At 40.9% G+C, this 23,526-nt stretch overlaps 1 protein-coding gene across 5 annotated transcripts in view; it reads right to left on the reverse strand.

Annotated features, from left to right (window-relative positions):
• JARID2 (jumonji and AT-rich interaction domain containing 2) overlaps window positions 1-23,526 on the reverse strand; it is a 243,329-nt gene that overhangs the window by 56,600 nt on the left and 163,203 nt on the right. For all 5 annotated transcript variants that reach the window (XM_037842110.1, XM_037842105.1, XM_037842107.1 and 2 more), the window contains one exon: window positions 2,964-3,133. Coding sequence is in view for 2 of the 5 variants with exons in the window: in XM_037842105.1 (XP_037698033.1) it covers window positions 2,964-3,133 (170 nt within the window). In the remaining 3 variants the exon portion in view is untranslated. The remainder of the gene's footprint in view (window positions 1-2,963; window positions 3,134-23,526) is intronic.

Below are 23,526 nucleotides of genomic sequence, written 5' to 3' on the forward strand. Positions count from 1 at the left end.
ACTGCTGGATCAGGTACACATACCTGACATCACAGAAAATTAAAAAAAAAAAAAAAAAAAAAAAAAAAAAAAGGCTAAAGCTGACTCATTTTTAAAAAGACTTCAGATCTAAAAACTACAGAGGGAATCGTAAGAAAGTGAAATGCTTTGTCAATTCCTACAATCAATCAGCTAAAAACAAAAATGACAAAATCTATTTTATTCCCTGGCTCAGATACAGGAACAAATTTCCATGTTACCAAAAACGCTTTAAACATCTCCTAGGTTTCACCTTTGCTCCATTTAACACCACAAAGAACCGTACCTATGAAAAGACATATGTCTAAAGTCTTAGATGTATGTCTAAGAGTCTAAGTCTTGAAAACTTCAAAGCTCCGTACAGTAGTAATGTTTTACTTAGATACCATTTACTTCGGCAATAAGCATTCCTCTCCAGGTCCCCCAGAAACACAGAAAATATAATCTTAAAAAATAATACAAATGGGAAGCCCATAAACATTCCTTTCTACCTATAGGAACACCCCCTGATGTGTGTCTCCATTCCTCCATTTTCAGGGCCTAAAAACGGGAGCCACGCCCATTCAATGGTCAAGGCTGCCTATTGGATCCAGTTGCATTAAAAATGCCATGTGTGACCAAAGTCCAAAATAGAAGAGACCCACCAACACCGCAGACCTTTATTTACCTTAACCCATACTGTCTCTGATGACACTTCACAACTCTTCCAAGACTCCTTTGGCCCAAATTCCTCTCCCTCTCACTCTCCACACACCATACCAGCCTCACAGCCTGTTGCTCAGTCTTACCTTTTCTCCTCCCTTCAACCCTTCACATCCAACCCAACTCCAGATTCTTTCATACTGGGCCCTCAAACTTGCCTTTCTTCACACCCAAAACTAGGATCACTAGTATCAAGGAGCTATGAAAAACTAACAGAGATGAAATGGTGGGAGACCCTCCTGCCTCATCTCCTTTCATCCAGGCTGTTAGAAAATTTCTAACTGAAATATAATTATTCTCCTTATGTATGTCTTAGAGCCTCCAGGGAATATGAATAGCCTGTAATATCAAACACAAACTCAGCACTTTGTTTGCCTTTCTCTAAAAAGTCAGTGCTAAAGCCACTGGGTAAAGCAGAGCAAATGGGAAGGAGCGAGGAGCTACCACAGCAGGCCACAAGGGGTGTCAGAGCCAAGAGCCATCAGAAGCTGCCACACAGGGGAGGGTGGCAGCAGAGACAGAAGGTGGGTTACAATGACAAAAGATCAAAAAACACACATTTTAAAGGAAATGATATCCAGGTTTTTCACTGTCCAAAAGAAATAGGAAGAAGACCAGACTGACCCTTCGGGTGTTAAATGGGAACCGGAGGTACTGGATTAAATAAACAGAGATGTAGATATACCTGTAGATAGAATAAATGGGCATGTGTGTACATACATACGTACACACACGCACACACACATACCTCTCTGCACACTAAGAGCACTTGGGAGAATGACACCCCAATAGCCATGAGAATACCTAGCACACAAATCAAGGCTTCTAAATAGCACTTTTCACTAAAAGGAATTAGGGTTCCTTCAAGACATGGGTGAGTCCAGGGCTGAGGGAAGGAAAGTACAAGATGAGCCTGGAACATTCTGTTGTATCAGGAAGCAAAGCTGATAAAAGGACGGGGATACATCAAAAGGACTAAGAAGTCAGCTTCAAGGAACTCCACTGGTAAAATCTGAGACAATCTAATCATGAAAATAAACAATGATTACAACCTATGAATAAAATAGAAGTCACATTTATACCAAAAAAATGAATAAATCAAGTTTGATGAGAAGTGAGATTACTGTACAGTTTCAAAGAACCTCCTGACAGACCCACCTTAATCAATGTGAACAATAACTGTAAAGAGACAGGCTGAAATTGTGTCTCACCCAATAGAATGCAGTGAGAAGAATGAAGAACCACTTCCATGACAGTCCTACCAAAAAAATGCAAAACCTGAATCTAATCATGAAGACAGACCAAACGAACCCAAACTGAGGAAGATTCTACAAAATAACTGGCCTGTAATATTCAAAATGTCAATGTCATGAAAAACCAAAAAAGGCTGAGTAATCATTCCAGACTAGGCAGATTAAAGAGAAGACAATTAAAAGCAATACCAAACTCTGAGCTGGATCCTTATCCTCTAAACTTGGACATTACTGGGACATGTGAAGCACTTTGAAATGGGGGGCTGAGGATTAGATGGTAGTAATGTATCAGTGTGAACTCCTACTACTGATGGTTGAAGGAGAATCTTTTTAATTGAAGAACATACACACTAATTTATTGAGAGTGATACAGTATATCAGTTCATGAAAAAGGAATAAGTTCTTTGTATTATGCTTCTATCTTTCTTTCAACCTGTACTCTGTTAATTGGTCCTGTTCTTATATATGGACCAATATTTTCACTATCAACTGTATTTTAAAACTATTACTTCTATTTCTCTTAATGTAGTACAGGGCTGGAAAAACAGTGACCATAAGTCAATGTGGCTTATTGGCAGACCTTAGGAGAAACAAAGAAAGGAAACTGTATATCCATCAACATGGGGATGGGACACTGGTGGTCAGAGGGGCCTTGAAGGGGTGGCAGGGAGACATCTAATTATAAAAATTAAAACTAAGCAGAGCTTTAATAGAAAAGTACAAACTGTATACCTGTATGATAAGAAGCCAAGAAGGGGGATTAAGAGTCAAATGAAAAAGAAAGGAGAAATGTTAAGATTCATACAGCTGGCTTAAAGACAACAGTGACAAAGTTCCCTCTGGGTTGGAATTCTCCATCGAGCCAGGCTGGGGAACCAAAAGACGTGCGCAGCAGAGATCAGAGCTAACATCTAGTCCACGTGCACGATTTTAGTCCCTTCTCTCTCAACCAGGCTTTTCCCCCAAAACAGACAGGTAATACAGTCTCACCTCGAAGGCAGAGAAAGGTAAGAAAATCTTCTGTCTTAGGCTTCCTTTTAGAGAGGTCAGAAATTTGAGTAGCTGGAGGGGGTAGCAATGGCTCCACTATCTTGACTGGAGTTGTGCTGGGACTATTCGGCTGAGATTGGGCAAACTTCCTTTGTGCTTGCAGCCTGGGCCTGTAAAAACAAAAAAGAAAACTAAAAATATATTAGAGATCAGAGGATACAGGCCTATGTGTAGCAATAAAATCATGACACAAAAGATAAAGAAGACCATCTTTGAGGCAAACACTTTTTATTCTCACACTCATAAACTACAAGTCTGCATTAAAGTGCAATAAATTTGGTTAAATGGCTGTGTTTTATACACTGATAGAAAATACGTACCATGAATGTGTGTGTATGTGCAGGTACAAGTGCCTGCCTGCAAACAAACCACACATGTGCCCTTGTATTTTAAAAACCACTGTGTTTGATGACACACTATTACGACATTTCTGTACTTTTAATTCACCCCACAGTAATTATGAAGAACAATACTGCCATATTTATACAGCATTCTATGTTTTAATCTGATGCTGCTTCAAGAACACGCACAATTTCCTTTGTATGGGCTCCTGCACTCAGTCCACCTTTGCCTATCTATACTCATCACAGTCTTATTCTCCAGATTAAAGTGGTGTTCCAGCCTCTAAACTCATCTGACTCCAATTCAGCCCCAAAGTTCACTAAACTGTGATACGGAGAAAAATAGGTCCCTCTGGCCAAACCTCCCCAAGTTAGGGGTTACTCTCTGCCATTAGAGTTAAGTCCAAACTTAATTGGGGATTCAAAAAACTGACCTTATTCTACGTTTTGAGCATGTTCAGCATTACAATCCTACACAGATATTAACCCAGCTTAGCTACCTGATGAGTACAAAGCTCAATTTAGATATCCTTTACAAGACACCTCTGACCTACATGGTAAGACATGCCTTTCTATCAATATGGATCTTAATGAATTTTGCAAAGGCACCTTTGTGATTTTCCCAACACCAGACTTAATAGTGAATTCTCTATTCACTGTGTATAATTCTGTATGTATAACTAAACCTCACAATCATTGTAAACTGCCCCATTTTAACTCTTTCATTAATCGTCAAGGTCTCACATCAAAGGAACAATAAGGGTGAGGGTGAAAACTTGCTTGTATACTTCTTTAAACTGTCTATCAATACTTGCTCATAGAGATGCTCAAAAATATTATTTAAATGTAGGAAAGAGAAAGAATCAAGAAGCAGACCCATTTATGGGGCTTTATACAGATCTGAATAGGGTACAAAATTATAATCAATCCCTGTGCAGAATGATCTTTACATGCCCCTGAAGGTTGTATAAGAAAGAAAATAAATAAGGATATATTTATAAAGCACAAATATGCCTTTCTTGTACTGTTGTTGGGAGAAGTAGGGATTATGTAAAATAGCACAGTATCTAACAGGTGGCTGATATTCAAAATGCTATTTACTTATTTACTATTTACTGATTTTTAAAAAATTCTTGTATTTAGCAGAACATGACAGCAAAATATGTGTCTATATATATTCATATACACACACATCATTTTCTACTCTGAAAATTAACACATGTAGTAAATTTAACAATCACGCCCCCAAAAACGTCAAGGGGCACAATGTTACAAGCTGTTTTCTTGCCTTGCTTAATTAGTAAAAATGCTTTCTTGAATTAAGTTACCTCTTATATTAATCTTAACCTCCCTCATTTCTTAACCAATCTCTATTCCTGCCACCCTTTACTCCACTAAAAACACCACGAATGAATCTATTTGCACATGGCTAGAGATAATATTCCTAATAAAATACGGCATTAAATCAAAAGGGAGAGAGCATGACTGCTTCAGCCATTTACTGGGCAATCTGTAAAACAAATCTACAACTACTGAAGTTAATCAAAAGTACTTCAGAACCCAGAAAAAAAACAAAGCGAAACAGTCACATTAACAAAGTACCAGTAGAAAAGGTGGAAAAGCTTAATAAAAATTCCCAAAATTTAAGATCTAAGGCAATGCTGCTGTATCCACGTTAAGGGAAGAACTGTCTTGCAACTGAATGACTCCTTCAAGAGACAGGCCAGGAAGTGGACAGAAAGTCCCAGAAGGAACTCTCAGGGGGACCCAAAAGGTTCAGAGGGCAGAGGGGTGGCAGTGTCCGAGGTCTACTTCTCAAATGGAGATAAGGATCACTTCTGCGGCACCCACCCCCTGGCATTTTCTATCTATTGCAATATAATAAATTAGAAAAAAATGAGCACATAAAACACCAGCCCTCATTGACATGGGACATCAGCTCACACCTACAGAAGCACGGCTCAGGGGAAGGACAAGGCTACAGAAAAACTGCCCCCATTCCAACAAGACACATACTGCAAGACAACAACACCCTCAGGGTGCCCCCAACAGAACTACCCTTTGTAGGAAACTACAATGCTTCTCCCTCCTCCTCCTCCTCCAATTTACCTCTGGTTGTTCTTATTTTATTTTGTGGTACTATATATCACTTATCAATTTCAACCAATTTTAAGGATTCAAGTCAATGGCATTAATCATACTCACAATGTGCAACCATCACCACCATACATTACCAAAACTTTTTCAACACCTCAAACAGAAAATCTACCCATTAAGCAATTAAGTTCCCATTCCCTACTCCCCCAGCTCCTGGTAACCTCTAATCTACTGTCTTGCTCTATGAACTTGCCTATTGCATATATTTCATAAATGGAATCATACAGTATTTGTCCTTTGGTGTCTGGCTTATTTCCCTTTGTTTTAAAACAAAAGAAAACCTCTGTAATTCTTTTCTGGGAAGTTTTTGTTTTTTTTTTAATTGGAAATGTTATAATATATACACCACCTTCTTTCAATGGACATAATTTATGCTTTGCATATTGCAGGAATTTTATAGAAATATTGCCTGCATATGAACAGGATGTTAAGCGTTGATTGCTTTTTCAAAAGTCAGCAACAACAAATGCCACACATTATGAGAAGACTGTGCAGCCATAATGAAAAACAAACACACAAACACAGACAAAACACAGATGACAGAGTAGGACACTGTACGATATTTTACAATTTCAGTGCCTCAAAGATAAACTACTCCTACCATGATTCAAAGAAAAGGCACTTTGTGCCTGATGACTTCCCCAGTGAGACTATGAAAAATAAGGCAATAACAGATTAAAAAGTGGCAGGAAAATAAATTACTCCTCAGAGGAATAAGGCAAGCTCCCAATGATTAAGTATTTTTGAGACCCCGAAGCAAGCAGGAACTGAAGAACACGACAAACCAGTATCTTTTTTAAGAGAGGCAAGAAGAATCTGTATTGTCCACAAAAAGGATGGCTGTGCACTTTGGCTTTTCATCCTGTGGAGACCCATGAGGATTAAAAAGGTATGGTCTTTGGTTTTCTGGCCCTAGATAACAAAAGGATTTCAATGACACATCACAGACCAAAATCCTGAGAGCACGAACTAGTACCAGGACAGTATATTTTGGGAATAAGCACTTCATTCTAGAATGGTGGATGCAAGAAAAATAGGTTTATGTTATTTAAAACCAGTAAGAAAAGAGAAATCCAGATGTGCTAAAAAATGGGAAAATCCAAACCTGGCGGTGTTGGGGGCAGAAGCAGCAGGCTAACATGTGGAGGGGAGGGGAGTCTAGGCCACCCACCTATGGTGAAGGGGAAAGAGGCCCTCCCAGGGCTGCACTAAAACAGCTACAGGGAATGGTGATATCTGCACCCACCTGTTGCCGCCCTCACTTCACCCTCCCCCTCTACATCAGCTCACTGGCATTTTCACCAGACACAAAACCTTCCCTTCCATAACCAGAGCAAAAATATTTGAAAAGCATCATTGGAGGGGAAGAGAGCACATAGGGACCCTGGGGCTCAGAGCAAACCAGGGGACAGAGAGAATATGGCCCCATGACTTTCAGTCTTGATTTTACCTAGGATGACCCTAATGGGATTTGGGTAATACAAAGAAAAGCACTGTTAAAGGTGGTTCCAGACATTAAAACTTCAGCATAATTTACTTTCATGATTATTTCTTATTAATGCAATTGATCAAGGAAGGATTTTCCCTTAGAAAAGACTCATTAATTTTAGGAACTTCATGTGTACCCTTTTGTCAGTGAAAGGAATTCACCCAGCATGTCAAACCCTCCAGCATGTCAAATCAAACAGACCAAATAAAATAAACTTCAATCAACTGCTTAAGAAATGAATAAATATATGAAGATGGTAATGTTTTATTTACAGTGGGGTGAAATCTGGGGTTTGGTGCAGTGGGTTCCTGCACATCACTCACTCACCTTCCATTGTGTAAACGTGTGGATTAAAGGCCCAAAAATTTAAATAGCAAGCGCATAAGATAATAAATACTATTTCAAAATAGTATATTTCTGCTTTTTCTGTTTATTGTTTGGGGCTTCAGTTTGTTATAATTCACAGATAAATAAACTGAGGGAAGTTTGAGGCCTGCCCAGGGCCACCCAACTTGGATGGCAGAACAAACAGGACCAGAAGCCAGACCTCGGGTGCCTGGTCAGAGCCTTCTCTTTCACACCAAGTCTCCTAAGTGTGGGGGGCGAGGAGAAGCCAGGTCATGGGCAAGGCCATCTGCTGTGTGGCCTATTTAAGCAACTCTTGGGTCCATGAGCCCCGTGGCATTTCAGTCATGACAAAAAATCAGCCCTGATGATGGGAATCTCATTTAACCTAAAATGTCCTGAAAATGAGGAAAGAAAATGCTGATATTAAAGTTAAACTACTGATCTGATCCCACCTAGTATGCAGAAACGAATGTCCTAAAATAGAGGACAAAGGTTACAGAATCGGTCAGAGGGACCAGGATTACTCAAGGCCTTTGTTCTCGACACTCCTCCGTCTGGAATGCTCTTCCCCTTTATCTGACTGTGGCTGGCTCCTTCTCATTACCCAGGCAAGGGACAGGAGGAGCCCATTCCAGACCTGTTCATATTTATGGAGGCTGCTGTTCCCATGTCTCTCCTCAAACGTCACCTCCTCAGAGGGACCCTAAAGTAATACACCTCCCATGACCCAAAGCCAATTCCATTCCTTTGCCTTTTTCTTAACCTTCACAGGAATCAGCACCCTCTGAAATGATCTTCTATTTAACTGTTTACTTGTTTACTGCCTTCTCTTCACTGCCTCTGTACACAGGCAGCTGGATCCAGACACAATGGAGATGCTTCATAAATATGTGTTGAAAGAATGAGTGATTGCACCTCTGCAGTATTTAACAAATGCCATCAATAAACCAGAAATAAAAACAACAATGTATTATCACAAAGACTTCAATATATATTCTCTCCACTACATTCTCCTCTTTACGGCCCATTTCTGCATATAGGTGTCATCATGTACACAATACAAGCCCTCCATAAATGCTGGGAAAGAACAGCAGGAAGAATACACTGCTATACTACTTACAAACTGCAGAATGCAATATTCATTATTTAGGAAAAAAAATATGCACTGGAGAGTTTTGAGCAGAGAGGCAGACCGAACGGCACTCCAGAAGTTTCAAAGGGACAGCTAGATAAAGAGGAGCCAGACCCAATGGAATTAGAAGAGGCCTTCCATTCTCCACCAGGTGAAGTTAATGGCTCTCCCAGTGTAAGAGTCTTAACTAAGGCAGACCAGAATTCCGTTTCATTAGGGACTCTTAGTAGATTACTAACGATGTGCCTGTGTGTGGTCACAATTTCCACCTTCACCATGGTCATCATTTAATAAGCACTTATGAAATCCATCAGTGCCAAGGTCCAGCCACACATGGACTGCCTCTGTGTCTCAATCACCACGAGGTATCAGGAGCCCTCCCAGCACCATGTGTGCCAGTATGTCCCTTTGCCCCCACACCACACTGATGACACGTGCCACATCATCATGTTGGACCCAGGAGGAAGATCCTGCCAAACACCCGTGCAGAACAGAGACCACATAAATGATGTGTACTTCTCAATCAATCTGCGTAAACCCTTAGAACTACTTGAAACCAACCTAGAGTGGAGTGAAAGCGACCTTCTCTTTCTTACAGGTCCCCCAGAGCCATCTCTCATTTGGGCTTAAATGATATCGTCAGAGCAAAAAGATTGTTTTGCTTTAGCACTTAAAATTTTACCCAAATAAACCTTCAAATATTTTTCACTTCCAGGTTAAAAAAAAAAAAAAAAAAAAAGGTACCCTGCCTTTCTGGTAAGAAACACACCAAAATTAACACTGTCATTATTTTCCAAATTAACACAGAAATTTCAAGAAGTTGCTTGTGAAGAAACCCCACTGATGAGCTGACAAAGCCCTGTGCCAAATTTCCCCCCTTTTTCCTTTTGTAATACCCTCCCTGTGCCCCTCCTTCCTTTCCCCCAGTCATGGATTAGAAGCTCCTGGGCAGCCTGCCATCGAGAGCCTCGCTGTGAGGAGGGCGGCAGTGTTTCTCCAGGTTTCCTCTGGGCTTATCAACAGTGTGGAGTTAACCAGATTACTCATATCTGTGCACTCAATCTCCAGGGCAGCCCTAAATACGGCACAACAGCAATTTCTAGGTTAATTAAATTCCTTTTCTGTCCAGGATTTCTGATAGTTTACAAATCCAAGGAGGGTACAGTTTATGCACATAATTTTGTTTGGAGAAAACAGGAGGAAGGGGAACCTGGCAGTTTAAAGAAATGCACAGCTGGTCCCTTGCTGAGGGACGTGTATGCCAAAGCACCATTTTATTAACTTAATTTCCAATATTAAAAATGTAAACTGGTAAATCCAATTATTTAGATTATACCCCAAATGGAAACAAAGGACAAGGAATGGGTAGGAGGGGAGGGTCTGTTCATTCAAAACCTAAGACACTTTGTGTCTGGCAAATGCAAAATGACCAGCATGGCTGCCCTCTTTGTGCAGATGAGGTAGCAAGCCCTGAAGCTATGCCAACTCACTGAAAGGCCTATTCAAAAACAAAACAAAACAAAAAAATTCCCCAAAATAATTACCCACTCTATTCTACCCTAGACACACACACTACAAACTTGGCAGCTTCTCAAAGAAACACGAGCATGCCCATGTGCGTGGGGGAGGTGGTGGGGGGTCGGGCGAGGGGATATCCTCAACCCAGGGCAAATTGCCCGCCAAATTCAAATGCAAGTGCAGTTGCAGGCAAACCACACAGGATGGTTGTAAACATCCTGAATAGTAAAGGGAAAATAAACACATCCTCTAGTGAACCCAGAGGCTAGCAGAGACCAGCTCATAATAAACTGCAAGCCTTCGCAGTAGCTTATATTCCTCTAAGCTTGCATTCTACCCTGATCCCCCAGTGTTCACTGTACCAGATCATGGGGACATCATGCAATGACAGAATAGGGAGCTCAGTCGGCTCCGGAAGAAGAAACATTTCCTACAAGGAATGCCTGTTTTAGGGTATTTCTGGAGACCTCACCATATTGGTCCAGAAGCTCTCATTTTTTGGTGCTACAGAGAGAGAGATGAAATCATGTGTTTATGCTAAAACCACAGGATATTAAATATTTGCAATACTGACCTTAATTAAATTACATAGGGCACTATTTAGAGTAAAAGTTTGCTCTAACCAGATTTGCCTAGAGGAACATTTTATTGGTTGAATCCCCTTGAACATAAACTCTTTAAAATTCTGCTTGGTCAGTGTGATCCAAGAGAATGAACTGCTGCATCACAAAACCTGGGCATTATTTCAACTAACTGGTGATCTGGAGCAGGTTGGGCCTCGATTTTCTCATTTAAAAAAAAAATTAAAAGAGACTATGAGAAGCTAGTTCCAAGCTTCTCTGATCTCTGGGTTCATTTATAAAATGAAGAGTACCTGAATATAATAATTCCTGTAATAATTCCTCTTGGATCAATGATTTCTTAATTCTAGACACAAGAAAATAAGTACTGGTCTTTGGCCAGTGCCCAGTGGGAAATATGAACTGAAATTTCTAAATTGCCAATGTTGCCAAGTTAACAATTCCTAACACTGGGTTTCTAATGGTACACTGTCAGGTAACACAGCAAAATATGGTAACTTTGAAACTTTGTGATAAGTGTACACTGCCTAGCAAATTAGAAGAGGGGACTGAGAAATAATGAATAAATCAATAAATAATTTGAAAAGGTGTCACAATTCCAAAAATTGCACTGAAATTCCCTCAGGAGCAATACTATCTACACTCTGCTAGCTAAGACTTAAACCCTTGCAAAGAAGAAGTCACTCATTAAAAGAAACACATCAACTTCTTTCAGAACCTGAGACATTCTTTGCCAACTCACTGAAAGGTCTATTCAAAAAAAACCCCTTAAATAGTGTAACTATTTATACATATAAATGCAACAGTTGTAAACCCCCAAATCACCAAGTTTGGAAGGTGTCACAACTGCTCACAGCCATTGGACACCCCTCAGCACTCGGGCACTGGAAAGCTGGCCCCAGAGAGAAAGGGAGACCTTTATTTTCCTTTATTCACCTTTTTATATGGAGGGTGGAGGATCAGAGAAGAGGAAGAAGAAAAGACTACGAAAGGTTATGTACAACGCTGTGCACAACTTCTTCCCAAGTAAAACATTACTTGCACGTGTAAATCTTAGGAAGGTGCTGACAGCCCACACAAACGGTACTAAAAGTAATACACAGTATAGCTTTTGACTCAATTAATAAAATTATTTGATTATTCTTAAAGTCTTGTGAGCCATCCTGAAATGTCAGAGAACCGAGACTGCTTGGAAATCAGGATTCTATCATGATAAAGGAAATATCTGACATTGACTTTCTTTGTGTTCTCAAAAGCAACCATGTCAAATGTGAGAGGGATCATCATTAATCAACAATTGAAGTGGCAGCAAAGCCCCTTTGTCCTGTCAGTCATGTCACATGTGTTATCGTTTATCACCTATGGAAAGCTGCCTATCCTGCCACACCCCCGGTGGCATAACCCTGTTCTTATCAGGGAGCCAACTCCAAACCCAGGGTCTAAGAACTGCAAATTCTCTTTCCAACAAACGCTATCAGTTTCAGGACAGTCTTGAGCAAAAGTTGTATCTTGCTCAGAAGCAACTAAATCAGGAGGAACACACGGAGATTAAGTACTCTATGTTAAGAAGACAGCCAGGATCTAGGCAAAGGAATTCCTAGAATGTCATCAGAGTTATAAGGGGTGAACAAATTATCTAAAGTACATTCAGTCTTAAAAGCCACCAAGAGCCAGTTAATCTGTCTTTCTACCCTCTCCGGAAGTTGGATTGCCAATTTAGTTTTTTAAATGTTTCCACAAAAAACCCAGCAGTTTCTCTACTTGAAGTTACTCAATATCCAATTACAAACTGCCAGCAAACTCCTTTAATCCTGGCAAAGATGAGGGTGGGGGGCGTCAGAGTGGATGACACTCTGAAACGAGATTCGTTTTCTACTTCCTTCTTTCAAGAAAAGAAAAATATATGAAGCAATTACTTTCCAAAATGCTACACAGCTGAGTTATTTAAAACTAAAATTCAGTGGAATCCTTCCAAGAGTATAACTACAAAATCAGTCCTGTAACAACTTCCCATCACATTCAGACTGGGCTGCCTGCAATTCTCACGTCCATTCATCAAAAGGAAAACATAAGCCCCAAGGCAGTGCTCACAACGCCGACCAGCCCCCAGAAGAGCCCATAGCTGGCTTTGGCTTCTGCCTGCCCTGCCTCTAGACAGTCAGCTCACTAACAGAAGTTGGCTTCCCTGGAGGGGTAACAAACAGAAAAGAGGGCCGGACAATTTCCCCACCCACTGGAAATCTCATGAAGTAGCCACCAAGCACCAATAGATGGCAATAGAGTCTTTAATGCCCACAGTCTTTGGAGCCCTGGAACCACTCGGAGAAAAAAAGCATCGTGATCTTTGCTCAATTTTTAGAGGACCAATTTTTCTTTTTAACCAAATTTACCTGCATTAAAATGGGTGCCAGCTAAGAAACCAGTCATTGTTGATGGATAGTAGTAACAAACTCTATTAGCAGTAACGTTTCACCTCATTGACTCAATGTCTCAGTTTCTCACTTAACAAGATTACATCTGTTTGAATAGATGGGAGTATAAATGGAAAATCAAGAGACCCTTAAAAACAAGCTTTGTTATACACCAAAAATTTTCCAAGAGCCAAAAACAGAAAGGGTTGTTTTCTGAATTATCCTACAACACCCAAAAAAAGTGATTTTTACCACGAAGAAGAGTCGAGAAAGGATAAACTATATATACCACTACCATGGTTCTAACATATGCATCCTTCAAGAATAATTCCGAAGTATTCATTTTGGGGTCTGTTGGAAAATTTATTTCTAGGCTGAAACATAATCATGTGTTATTTTTAAAGTATGAGGAGTTATTATATCACCAACAAAAATGCTGAGTGAAGTCTGTTCTATTATAGAAGGATTCACTACTATTCACACACTGTCTCTCCTTGAATGTCTGTAAGAGGTCTATGTTTTTAAGACAATTGCCTAAAGATGAGGAAACATGATCATAATCAAAGAAGCTGCTAATAGTTAATGAATATAAGAAGAGCAATTAGTCTCCTTTTTACTGTTTTTGCTTTATAATCCTAGAGTAATGGTAGATTCTCTCACTGGAAAAACAAGAACTCACACGGTATTACAGATTGAGCTCCTAAAATCAGGCTCCGCGTCACTGGCACATGCCACGTTGGTTAGAGAGACATCAGTGGTATGGAAATTTAAATAAAAACCAAGGAAACAGTTTCAATGCAAGAGAGGCAAAAGCAAGTCAAGCCATGGAGAGGACCTTCCTTTCTAACAATATGTCTGAAATATCCCCTAAGGAACCTTGTATTTTTATCAACATTCAAGGCTGTTCAGCATAACCTTATTTCAGGCCAGGAAGGAGAAACATCCTTCCAAATGGCACCACCGTTTGGAAATCAATCACCAAATATATCTAAACAAAATGACTGACCTCTCAAACCAGACCTCTCTTTCCAACTCACAATACTCTATCCCACTTACATTCTTCATAACCATTGCATGACCTAAGATAACTCTCCCCAGTACAAAATGAAAGACCTCCCATTCTTCCCCACCAACCTCCTGGCAAGCCCAGTCTGATTACACAAGATGGGAACCACCAGTCCTCTACCTGATCTCAGTCCACATCTGCAGGATATACTAGGGTCTGCCAAAACTATGTTTGGCTTAAAAAAGTCCTCAAAGGGGGGGTACCAGGAATGTTTTCTGACAAGAGTTTGCTTACATCATAAAATGAAAATTTCTCCTAGAGGAAAAAATCAGTTTCTGTTTGATTCACAATAGGACCTGATGCCAAAGATGTATCTGCCTTAGGACCATTTAACTAACAAAACTCTCCTGAAGCATCAACAAGCATTGCTATTAGTAAGACAGGGGCTCCAATACTTAGGACTAGAGCTCTTTTCCAGAGATGATATATTTGTATTTGCTGTGAGATTGCAATAGTACCTCAAAGGGCTTTTAAAGGATTTGAGCAAAACATGTAGCAGAAACCCCCATATGTAAGGTTGGGGCATAAGAAGTCACAAGCCCTCTTGGTCATCCAGTGTTGACTTGTCAGAGTTGCCAAAAAGGGGTAACAATTTCTGATCTCCACTACTCCCCAAGAAATAACATGAGGAAAGTCCAACCTTTTAAACAAGTCACAAGATAAACAACAGGGCCCTATGTATTACTTCAGCAACACCAAAGGGCTAAGAGACTTCCTGTTCAGTAAGTCCTTTGTTAATCCCTAATGGCATGAGCCCATTTTCCTAGTCCGCTGACAGGAAATGATAAAGCCACAAGGTCAGCATCCTTCAGCTCGGCTTAAACCCTCCAAAGAAGACTGTAACCACAGATCTATCAGATATTTCCACAAAACCTCCATATCACCTACTCTACTCCACTCCTTTTCTCTGTATGGCATTACAAAAGGGAGGGGAGAGGGAAGGAAAAAAAAAAAGAGTGAAAGAACTAGGAGAGAATCAAAATGTTATGGCATGATCCTATTAAACATGAAAATAAGTGGCCATGAAAATGGAGTGGGGTAGAGATCCATGAAACACATCAAGCTCCAATAATGAAGGAAGGTATTGATAAAATAGCTAGAAATATAAAATGACTATCCTCCAAAAAGGGCTAGTCTTACTCTTTTCCCCATAGCTTCTATCTAACCACAGGGTGTCTTTCCAGACCAGGAGTAGTCAACTTCCATTGTCAGGGGTTTCTCAGAAGTGGTCCTTCTCCTCCCTATTCCATCCCCCAAACAGAATCAGAAAAGGCTATTTCATTTGGGCAGATAACGCATACCACCAAGAGGAACTTCCTTGACAGCTCTTTTCAAGCTGTACTGCACCCGCACTACAAGCTAAGCCGAATCTGAGGAAAAAGGGAACATTTCCTAAGGAGCATTGCAAGACGGGGGAGGGGGGCCCTGCAGGTGGGGACCCCAACTAAAGATGTGGGGGAGGGGAGGAAAGAGAGGAAAATATTGACTGAACAGTCAGAAACCAATGATACGCTGAGAAACTGTGAAAATAATCTACCATCCTTTTCTATTCTTCAACTTACTGATTAACTAAGAGAAAGAGAAGCTACGTGTGCATTCTTCATCACTGCTGGTTCTAGCAATTCTTTTTAAGCCTGTAAACTGGGCAAAGGCACAATCACCTTCATAAAGATGAGGGTGACAGGCACCCTGAGGAGGGGCATCGCAACTCTTTCTATTTAGGCTCTTCAATTCTGCCAGCCTAAACATACCCTAATAGCCTCGCTTTGATCAAAGAGGCATCAGTCTTCAACTGTGTCAATATGCTACCAAACACCACATTGCCAGCCATAGAGCAGCTCTGGGAAGGGTCAGGGTGGCTCTAACCAACAGCAGTTAGATGAGCCTGACATACAAAATACCATCCAAAAGGACTATAATAGCCTCACAACCCAGAGAAGACCCCAAGATGTTAACCCTGAGGAGCCTGTTTGGGAAAATGAGAATAATTCACTTCTCCCAGCATCCTCCTTCATCTGCTCTCTTCCTGATGTTTATCTTTGGTCTCAATATTTTACACAATTCCAGGTATCCCTGATTTGATCCAGTATTTTCCGAAGTGGACATCTCAACCGCAATGTGGAGTATAGTAGTCTCACATCGCAGGGCCTGTTGGTTTGTTTTCTTTTTTATGTTACCTGTTTTTAAAAGAGAATGTTATCCAGTAAAAACCACAGGTAAAGGAAGAATTCATTGCTGGAGCTGTTGGTGCTACCAGGTAAATTACCTCCTTGTTCTAAAGTTCCATGATCTCTCCATTCTAGGATTATACAAACACTAACCATCCTGAGCTAGAAATAATAAAAAGAAACATTACTCAGTCACAGAATCAATAAGCAATGAAAAGTGTAAATGTAAATGAAAGGCGACTGAACAGCAAATTCAACTCAGAAAACTATCCTTTCCTCATTCAGCTTTATCCCAAAAAGAAGAGAAGTGGCAAAAGCCTAATATTAACTGGTATAAGGGGGGGCACCCCACAATGTAAGTGCAAGAGACAGTGCATTTGAGAAGGCCTGAGATAGAGAGATTTCATGGTACAGTTGAGGTAGACAGAAAAAGGAGCACTGGGAATGGGCAATTAATGCAGACACACACACCCAACCTTCCAGGTCTAAACATGAAGCCTGAGGTTTCAGGAAGCACGTTCTAACCTAGACACAGCAAGACAACATAAAAGATGACCGAGGCTAACCAGGGAGTCAGCTGGGGCTGCCATTCCCTGTCAGCGCCTGAAACAACTTCCCACTGGGCTAGAAATCAGCTTGGGAACGCAATCTTGCACCACAAAGGAACTTTCCCAGAAGAAAGGTAGAATTTATTCCCCTGCCTCCCTTCTGATAAGTACTTCTCAAAGCAAACAGCTACACAACAAGACAACCTCACACCCCTGGGCACCTAGGAAGAGCCTATGCTGATTAGCTCAATAATAAAATCATCCAGGTAAAGCAACTAAGTTGGAGAACAGGGGAATGGGAAGCAAGATAGGCTCTGAGTGGGCCAGGAACTGCAGAGTAGACCATTTAGAACTCCAGAAGCCCCAGACCCTAAGAAGCCAGACTTCTGACGTGCCTGCAGAAGCTAACACCACATACCAGATGAGGAATCAAATGCTATTTCTGGGAAAGGGCTGTCCACTGAGTCTCGTTCGCTCATGAACTCATTTTAATGGAGTGTGAAACATAGAATATAAGCACCAATGCAGGAAAAACTATTTAATGAAAAGCTATACAGACTGCAGCCCATGCCATGGAGGCTTAGAACCCTGGAAAGAAGAGATCTTTCCAAAAGGAGACCTTGAAATGGTGCCGTGGGCTACTGGAAGCCACAAGGTGTAATACCAATTTACTTCAATGGGCTATTCCCAGGAATATGGAAGCCTAAGATAGCCCAACTAACCCCTTAAAAGCGTAAAGTGCTGAAATTTACCAAGCTACAGATTAAAAGTTGGAACCCAGAGAGCAAAATGGAGAAATGAAGCTACTCTGGCATTTCTAAAGTAAGCAGGCCTGAACTTGGTTTTCCCGGCCTTATGAGAGTTATGAGGGTAAGAAGACAAGCCAGGAGCCAACACCCAAGTGCCAAAGGGGGTCTTTAATAGGAGATCCTTTTTACTTGAAGCCAAGATCCCAAAAGGCTGTATCTCAGTATAAAGTGGAATCCTTTCCCCACTCCCACAGCCCCAGGAAAATGTCACATAAATTGCCTTAGCATGAAGCAAAGCAGAAGCGGCAAACATCTATTCCCGAGAAGTTGTAAAAATGAACTGGCCCTTATGAGGATTTGGAATTCAAAAATCATTTCTCAAAACCTTGAATTTACTTTAAATGGCAGTGGACTGATAGTGTCCTAAGGTGGGTGGCAAAAGCAAACAATTCCTCTCTGAAGGAAGGTTGGTTCCTTCATCTCCACAAATAACTTCTCATTCAGGGAAAACGAACAACTGATTGCCAAGGAAGTAATGCAACATGAGCAAAAATTCAATAGAAACAGACCTGGGAAAACTCCAGCAATTTGAATCAACAGGCTATGTTTATCATGTTTCAATTAAAAAAAAAAAAAAAAAAAAAAAAAGGTTTGAAAATATTTGCAGAACAGGAAGCTATAAAAGGTAACCTAACATTATAAAGGAATCAAATAGAATTGCTGGAAGTAAAAAAATAAACTAACTAGAAATAAAAGATTTTACTTGGGGGCATTTTTCTATTGAAACACATTCAAATTTATTTATGAAATACATAGTTAAAATTTCATGAAGACAGAACACAAGACTTAAAAGAAATGCCCCAATTACAGAGAAATGCTCTATCCCGATCCTAGATTCAGAAGTTTGAGACACACTGTTCTGTAGATGAGCATCTTCCCATCACCTCCTGAGAGATGAGGAAACAGCAACACAGGGAGGACAAATAAGGACTTGAGTAGGATTAGGCCACTATTGAATAATACTGCAAATAACATTCTATTAAAATATTTGAATTAACACTCCATGGAATTCACATAATGGAACTGTGAGACATATTTGGATAAATCTTTGAAATGGGTTCATTTCCTCTTGCGCCCAGGAGGGGGACCGCCTTTGTTATCACAGCAATGGTATTCCACTCCACTTCTTTCCACACTTCTTAGTGGTTAAAATGCACACAAATGAAGAGCTGGCTCTATCTGTTCTTGTGAGAATGGTGCTTTCCTGTCTTTCCCCATCAGCTCCTCTAGGGAACTGCCTCCAACCCCATCTCTGTGCAAACCTCTGGGAGATACCACCAACCCTAAACAACTCATAAGCCTAACATTACAAATTCCATTTTAAAACATGTCACTGAGAAACGGAATTGGCCTTCACAGCAAACACGACTAGAAGCATCAATTCTGTGTGGCAACGGACAGCTACAGTATTATTTAGTGTCATCTCTCCCTCTAGACACAACAGAACTTGTCTGGTAAAAACCAGAAACTAACAGGAATATACTCAAAGGTGGAAACAGACTTTTGGGGGGATGTTTGTTTATAGGTAGATTCCCTCTCTGGGTATAAATTATATTAGATCTTGTGCATGTGGAAATGTGTGAAACCAAAGAAAGAACAAGAGGTGTACTGGAACATACATATAAACATATTCTCACCCCCCCCACACACACACACACCCCCTCCTGGAAAGGGCTACAGGAAAAACTCGAAGGCCTGCAAGAATCATAAAAACAGGACTTTGACGGATTTTGGATTCTTGTCTGACTGTAAGCCAGACTGACATCCCAAATACTTAAGAACAAAACAAAAGAAATAACTTGACGAGACATAGAATTGTTGTCAAATTTTCCTCCCCATAGCCCAGAAAGAAAGGGAGAAAGCATCACCAGTCCTTCACTGTGCAACTGGTGTGGATGCACCTACCTGGCCAAGTACCATGTTCTGTTACCTAGGAAGAGCTGGGAATAATCTTACAATATGAAAATAAAGCCAGAATACCATCTTAGACAGCAAAGGCAATCAAAGATTAAATCACATTGTCAGCTTTGATGAGTTACTTACAGCAGGATTATACTTTCACTTATGCCCTTACCTAGGGCATACTGAATACAAGAAATGATCTAAACTGAAATTACACCAAGAACAGAAGTTGAGGGTTGGAGAAGGGGGTGGGGGGGATGAGGAGGTGTGCAGCTACATTACTAGTCTATAATTTCAAATAAACCACAAAGAAAAGAAAAATTATTACTCTTCTCTTTCTGCACAAGGCAGACGAACAAGCTGAGGAAGGAAACACATACATGAGAAAAAGGTCTCAAAAGGACAAGTAGGAATGAGTATATTTGCTAGAGCCTAAACCCAAAACTGAGGGAAAGGATTAATTTGTACCATGCTTCCCTCATTGTCTGAAAAGGGCTGCACAAAAAAGAACCTAAAACAATAAACAAAACAATCACAAGAAGAACAGATTAAATTCATTTACATTCTTATCTAAAGGGGTCACTAACTATCAAACAAGTGAAGCAGAATTTTAAGAGAAGAATAAGTCTTTGAGCAGAAGCATTTCAGGGGAAAACCAAATCTACCTGATAAAGGCTCACTGGCCTGAAGAATTCTCAGGTTAACCAAGCCCAGAGATAATCACCGTCCATTTACATGGCTACCATATACATAGAAGGACAATAAAACGCCAGGGGCTTTAAATCAAATGCAGCATTTAATTCATACAGAATGGTTCTCAGACAAGCATAAGAATCAACTGGGACCTTATTAGAAATACAAATTCTCGGGCCCAACCTTAGGCTTCCAGAACCAAAAACTGGGGGAAGGACCAAGCACAAGTCCTCCATATGTGCTCATGTCTTTGCAACACTGAATTAGAGGCAACTCTACAAGGTTCCATTCATCAGGTGAGGAAACAGAGAATCAGAGATGAAGTAACTGTTAAAGCATAGATGCAAAGCAAACATCGACCTCAATCCAAAGCTTATGTTCTATTATGCCAAATTACTGTCACATTCTGTACCCTAAAACTGGACATGAAGCCTGGTTTTATTGGTGGGACAGTGTCAAAGACCTTCTTTACATTTTGAATTAACAAGGGCAGATTCAGTTCGAAGCTGTTGTAATTCTGGCTTCCCCCTTTCACTTTTATCAACTCTACTTCCAAAACAAAGGATGCTACAGTGATACTACATGAATTATACGGTCCTTATTCCGTTAGTCAAAATCATGAGCACTGCGGCTCAGCACAGTAAGCCTGCATACCCAGCTTTGTAAGACTCCTGGGAACAGGCCCCAGTTGGTCTGACTTAACAAGAGAAGTGCTTCATTCACACTACTGTGCCTTAAAAGTCTGTTGGGTTAAGGGGATTTCAACAGAAGCAGCAGGACAGACTGCTTACAGTTTTGATTCAATGTTCCTAGATAAAAGGTTAACACAGGACATATAAACCCTTTGGAAACCCATGATGTCGCGATCCACAAACGACATTTGAAAGTTTCTTCCCTTCCTTAAATTGCTTTACTGAAAGGGAAAATGCTTACTCGAGTTCTTCAATTTTGTCTTGCCCATCTGAAGCTTACACCAAGAAATTTGAATAACATGTACAAACAAGCACACGGTTAATAACAAAGGTCTTATGTGCAAGCCTTCAATATCTTCAATATGTGTTTGCTGGCATTTTTCTTCATTACCTTCAAAATAAACATGCCTCCTTGCAGAAAGGGAAGTCAGTGCTTGCCATATCCTCTCCTTGCCATCCCCCAAACTCCCCAAAGCCATACAGCAGAAAGGCTTCTTTTAGGACAAATTGGACTTTGGGTGTCTGGAAAAGATCAGTGTACATTTTGGTTCATAAATCATGTCTAACATTAACAGCATTCTAGTTGTGAGGACTTACATTTCCCCAATCTTCTCTAATGCCTTAGCTCCCTCATCTACAGACTGAGATGGTCTCAAATACAGATGATCTGTAAGGGCTATATTTATCCCAGCCCAGTTCAATTATACTTGACTGCAGGAGGCATAAGAAATGAGAACAGTAAAGGAAATTATGGCAAAGGCGGCTTAAATCCCTAAATGGGGAATAACTACAAGCTCCAGAAAGGCCAAGTGCCAGTCCGCATTACACAGTGGCATTTGCCAGAACAACAAGCAGATCAGAGCCCTGCAATGCACTATCATCTGGTGGCTGTCACAATGAATGCAAACATATTCCTTGGGGGTTGAATCACAGGCTGCACAAATTCCTAACTATGCTCTAAGAAAAAAGAGTGATGAACACCTCAAAAAACTACCAATATTTAGCAAATGCTACAAAATTATCATGAACCATTCCAAGTTGACAGAATAACAAAATAAAGTGTGAGGTGATACACCACAGATTGAAGTACAGACACAAGGAACTCCAAAGCTGGCCTGAACTGTATTCATGGTTGCTTATACCATCTTTTACAGGCCCATTTACTCCCCAAGATTTTGTGGAAGATAATGTGGGCTTTAGCTTGAAAGAACACCCCAGCACGAAGACGGCTGTGCCGGTTTGAATGTATTGTGTCCCCCAAATGCCATTATCTTTGTGGTCTTGTGGGACAGACGTTTTGGTGCTGGTTAGATTTGCTTGGAATGTGCCCCACCCAGCTGTGGGTGGTGACTTTGGTGGGATACTCCCATGGAGGCGTGACCCCACCCATTCAGGGTGGGCCTTGATCAGTGGAGCCATATAAAACATGCTGACTCAAAGAGACTGAACGCAGTGCAGCTATGAGTGATGTTATTTGAAGAGGAGCAAGCTTGCTAGAGAGGAATGTCCTGGGAGAAGCCATTTTGAAACCAGAACTTTGGAGCAGAAGCCAGCCACATGCCTTCCCAGCTAACAGAGGTTTTCCGGATGCCATTGGCCATCCTCCAGTGAAGGTACCCGATTACTGATGTGTTACCTTGGACACTTTGTGGCCTTAAGACTGTAACTGTATAGCCAAATAAACCCCCTTTTTATAAAAGCCAATCCATCTCTGGTGTTTTGCATTCCGCAGCATTAGCAAACTAGGACAGATTTTGGTACCAGGAGTGGGGTGCTTTTGCTGCTGAGTTTGCAAATACCAAACATGTTGGAACGGCTTTTTAAGTGGATAATGGGGAGTTTCTGGAAGAATTGTGAGGAGCTTGATAGAAAAGGCCAAAACTGCTTTAAAGAGACTGTTTGTGGAAATATGGACTCTAAAGATACTTCTGACGAGGCCCTGAACAGAGATGATGAATGTGTTGTTGTAAACTGGAAGAAAGGTGATCCTTGTTTTAAAGTGGCAAAGAATTTGGCAAAATTGAGTCCTGGTGTCAGATGGAAGGAAGAATTTGGAAGCGACAACCTGGAATACTTAGCTCAGGAGATCTCCAGACTACGTGTGGAGGAGGTACCCTGGCTTCTCCTTGCAGCTTATAGTAAAATGCGAGCAGAGAGAGATAAACTTAGAACTGAACTCTTGGGTTCTAAGAAACCAGAAGCTGATGGCTTGGAAAATTATGAGCTTCCAGGGGGTGGAATCCCAGAAGCTAGAGCCCAATGTGAGGACGTAACCAAACATGGAAGCCAGCTGCCATATCAGTACAAGCCAAGATTGGAGATGGAATTATCCAGAAAGGATTTGTGGAAAGTCCTATTGTCTGATGGCTTTGACCCCTGCATGCTTCATGCAAAGCCAACGGAATTTTTGCGAGAACTTTATAGACAGAGCCGCTGCCAGTCTGGACTGAAGGAGACAGACAAGGAACAAATTGCGGGAAAAATTTCTTCAAAAACAGAGCCATGGAGGTTGAGGTCTGGAGTCAAGAGGCCTTGGGCTGGGAGAGTGGAGCAGCCCACACGCATGGAAAGGGTGAGTTTGCCCCGGAGGTCGAGGGTGGGCATTCCACCTCGATGCTCTGGAAGAGTTTTGCCACCCGAGGTCCCAA

The sequence above is a fragment of the Choloepus didactylus genome, chromosome 7, assembly GCF_015220235.1.
Source record: "Choloepus didactylus isolate mChoDid1 chromosome 7, mChoDid1.pri, whole genome shotgun sequence".
NCBI lineage: Eukaryota > Metazoa > Chordata > Mammalia > Pilosa > Megalonychidae > Choloepus > Choloepus didactylus.